Raw genomic sequence first — 3,628 nt, forward strand, 5'->3', positions numbered from 1 at the left:
TCCCCGTAAAATATAAATTGATTACCATCAAATGGTCACGACTCACAACTCACAAAAGAGAGATCTAAAAAGATTCACATTTGGATCCTCTACTGCCGAGCTGCCCGGCAGCACAGTACTGTCGAGACACAGTGAGGTAGTGACCGCTTGACCCCTACTCGGGCAAGGCACTCGGGCAGGGGTAAGGCGGTCATTCCCCGCCTTGCTGTGTCTCAACAATACCATCCTGCCGGACACCTTGGCAGTAGAGGATCTGAATCCACACATGTATCATAGATACCACATATCGACTCCCTCCTTTTATTTCATGTTTATTAACTACACGGTACATAATAGCACGAAGTTACCAAATCACCCTCCGTTCCCATAACGCTTTTTAGTTTGAAGGGAGGCATATTCAGCAAATCGCTTCTTCAGAGTAGGGGTGCCAATTCTAGGCCCAGCCTGGCAGGCTTGACCAAGCCATCCAATTAAAGCCCGGATTGGACTGGACTGGACAGGACAGGCCCAATTCGTTTATAATCGACCATTCCCGGTGTAGGGTTTTAGCCCGTCAAGTGCCTGCCTAGTTGAAGCTTGACCTAGCCCAACCCTTTACTATTACCTAAAATTTGTCTTTAAAGGAAGCAGGAGAACTGGGTTGGCCCAATAATCTGAGCTGGTGTGGGGATCCAAAACCTACTCTTAGTGCTCAATGGACGACCTTCAAAGAATCAAAGTTTTTCATTGATTCCTCTTCATGAACTTATGGGCAACCATTTTTATTTTTCCCTCCCGACCACTTTAGAAATCAATTTTAGGGCTGCACTGTTTTAGAATTCGTTTAAAGACCGTCTAGGGTTAAACAGGCCCATAACCCGATTAAGGTCCAACCCGATTATAACCCGAGACCGACCAAGTTCGTCTAGGCCCATCCCAAGTAGCTAATCCGGCAATCATGGTGTAGGACTTGAAGTTGGTTAAACCCAATTGGGCCGGAGGGAAATTGACCGAGCCCGACTAGTTGACACCTACGTCAAAGTTGCATACGCACCAAGATGACATCCCACCAGGGTCCAGAGCATTTCAGTCAATTGAATTTCCAATACTCTTCCTAGCTACCGAGTGACCAGCTTACGGTGGCATCACCCTCTCCCACAGAGTCGCAAAAGCAGTTACAGTTGCCAACTTCCGGGGCCTTTCATTCTCTTTCCCATACTCTGTGCTGCAGAGCCTGCACTCACATATGAACCTGCCATTCAGGGTTACGCCGCGCCTAGACACATGAGCCTACCATTCAGGGGGCAGGGTGGTCATACCAAACCTCAGTCAAAAACCATGTCAGTTTTTTTGAGTGGACCCACAATGACGTGAAACACCTGATTGGATACCAAAACCATGATTAATTCAGATGAAAAAAAAAGGGAAAAAGTTCTCTGTCCGGGAATGTAGCCTACGCCAGCACTCCTATGAGTCTATCTCTCTCATCCCCATGTGAAAAGACACCTCTGCTTGTTTTAAGGAGGAGAGAGATAAACACATAGGACTACTGGCGTAGGCCACACTCCCGTATAGAAAACTGCTTCCCCCAAAAAAAAATTCTAAACGAAGCATCTCCCTCTACCCGTTCAAAAAAATTGATTACCAATCAAACGGTCACAAAAGAGAGATCTAAAATGCATTAAGGGACACAAAGGACAATCTACATATTTCCATTGCCATTCAAAGCACACAAACAAGTGAAAGTCCTGACACTACGACACAAACACTCAAAGAAATCACACGCCAGTGAGGTCATTGCCATACGTGTTTTCAACTATCAGCCACATGATTCATAGATACCACGTATCGACTCCCACCCTTTATTTCATTTTTATTACTACACGGTACATACTAGCTTGAAGTTACCACATCACCCTCCATTCCCATAACGCTTCTTAGTTCGAAACGGAGGCATATTCAGCAAATATCGCTTCTTCAGAGTCGTCGCATACGCACCAAGGTGACTTCCTACCGGTGCCAGGGGCATTTCAGTAATTGAATTTCCAGTACTCTTCCCAGCTACCGAGTTACCAGGTTCAGACAGTGGTGGCATCAACCTCTTCCTCAGAGTCACAAAGGCAGTAACGTAATTTGTCGCCGACTTCCGGGGCGTTTCAGTAATTAAAGCAGAAGCACTATTCCCATCCGCTTCGAAACCAGATTCTGACAGTGGCTTCTGCTTTTTCATAGTATTTCTGGCCGAGTCCCGGGGCATTTCAGTAATTTGACCTCTCGTACTCTTCCTCACTACCGACAGATCAGCTTTGGACAGTGGCAAAAGCTTCTTTTTCTTCTCCAGAGTAGCATAGGTACCAACGTAATTTTCAGCTGAGTCCCGTGACTTTTTGGTCCTTACGCCAGCCGGGATAACCTTCTTCTGTTCCATCGCCTTATGCTTCTCGTGGCCAACCATCGCTCTTTTCTTGAAAACCACCATAACAGTACAATTTACCGTACGGACAGCGACAACGTCGGAAAACCTCAAGAATGCCGCCACCGGAGCGGCAGCCTTCATAACCGCCGTCACCGGAAAATTCCCCGACACGCGTCGCATGACAACGCCGACACCTGCCGGTTTCAGAACTCTCTCCATCTCAAGAACTAGCCGTGCCGGAACCCTAACGCCGTCAATCATCTCCGTCGAAAACACAAAATCAAACGATCCTTCGTAAAACGGCAACGGCCTCAGCCGCTTACGGTGTCTGAACAGAGACGCGCATGATCTATAGATTCCCATAGCGTCAGAGAAACCCAATTTCTTCAAAACCATCACGGCTCTTGCTGCGTCACGGCCGATTGAGAGAGTTTCGTAGCCGTCGATCAGCCAATTTGCTGCCATCAAATCTCTGAATGCAGCGTCCAGATCTGTTGAGTTGAGTCGGACTTTAGTGGCTTCGATGGTCCACGACGGATCACAGCCGTCGATTGGGATGAACAGGTTGAGGCAAGGGATTGCCGCCATTGTAATTGCTAAGAAGAAAAGTTTAACGAGACCGCTCTTCTTAAAGGCGAGGTTGTAGTAGATCAGTTGGAGCTTGAAAAGCTCCAAGGCCATGATTAGGTAAAGAAAAACAGAGGATTCCAGAAAACCACTTTGTTTAGGGTTAAAAAAAGTTACCTTTTGAAGGGAATTTTGATGAGAAAAACCAGTGTGGTGGGGGAAAGAAGGATCTAGCGAGTGCAAAACCTGGAGGAGGTGTGGTTTCCACCCACGAGGAGACCTTGAGACTTTTGGAAACAAAGCCAGACTCGTAATGGAACGCGTTTCGAGTGCCTGATCTTCATCGTCGAGGATTTGAGTTGCATTTTCCTGTGTTTACAACTACATTGTATGGGTTTGCTAGGTTTTTCCCATTTTGGAGAGGAAAAGTAGTAGAACAGTATTGTTCAGTGTGGTTCAGTGTGGAAGAAGATGAAGTTGAGAGCTATTTATTTCTCAAAGCTTCGGAATTCTATGTAAATGCCTCCACTTCTAAATGAATTTACGAATGTGACACTATTGGGTGTTATCACCAATTGGACACGTTTCGTCATCTCCTGGTTTCTCTTGGTCTTGTCAGAACGCATAATTGTGAGTTGTGACAAGACTCCGGCCCCGGGTGGACCT

At 46.5% G+C, this 3,628-nt stretch overlaps 1 protein-coding gene across 1 annotated transcript; it reads right to left on the minus strand.

Moving 5' to 3' along the window:
- Positions 1 to 283: 283 nt before the first annotated feature.
- Positions 284 to 3,393, minus strand: LOC122640104. Its single transcript, XM_043833233.1, has 3 exons — positions 2,219 to 3,393; positions 1,891 to 1,990; positions 284 to 405 (listed from the first exon to the last, which is right to left on the minus strand). Exons 1-2 carry the CDS (start codon positions 3,074 to 3,076, stop codon positions 1,892 to 1,894), a joined length of 957 nt encoding a protein of 318 aa, XP_043689168.1. The 5' UTR covers positions 3,077 to 3,393; the 3' UTR covers positions 284 to 405; position 1,891.
- Positions 3,394 to 3,628: the final 235 nt, after the last annotated feature.

The sequence above is a fragment of the Telopea speciosissima genome, chromosome 9 (assembly GCF_018873765.1).
Source record: "Telopea speciosissima isolate NSW1024214 ecotype Mountain lineage chromosome 9, Tspe_v1, whole genome shotgun sequence".
Taxonomy (NCBI): Eukaryota; Viridiplantae; Streptophyta; class Magnoliopsida; order Proteales; family Proteaceae; genus Telopea; species Telopea speciosissima.

Coding starts and splice junctions, on each gene's coding strand:
- LOC122640104 (XM_043833233.1), bottom strand. CDS start 3,076: ATGGCCTTGGAGCTTTTCAAGCTCCAACTGATCTACTACAACCTCGCC. Junction 1,991..2,218: donor AAATGCCCCGGGACTCGGCC/AGAAATACTATG, acceptor CTGGCACCGGTA/GGAAGTCACCTTGGTGCGTA.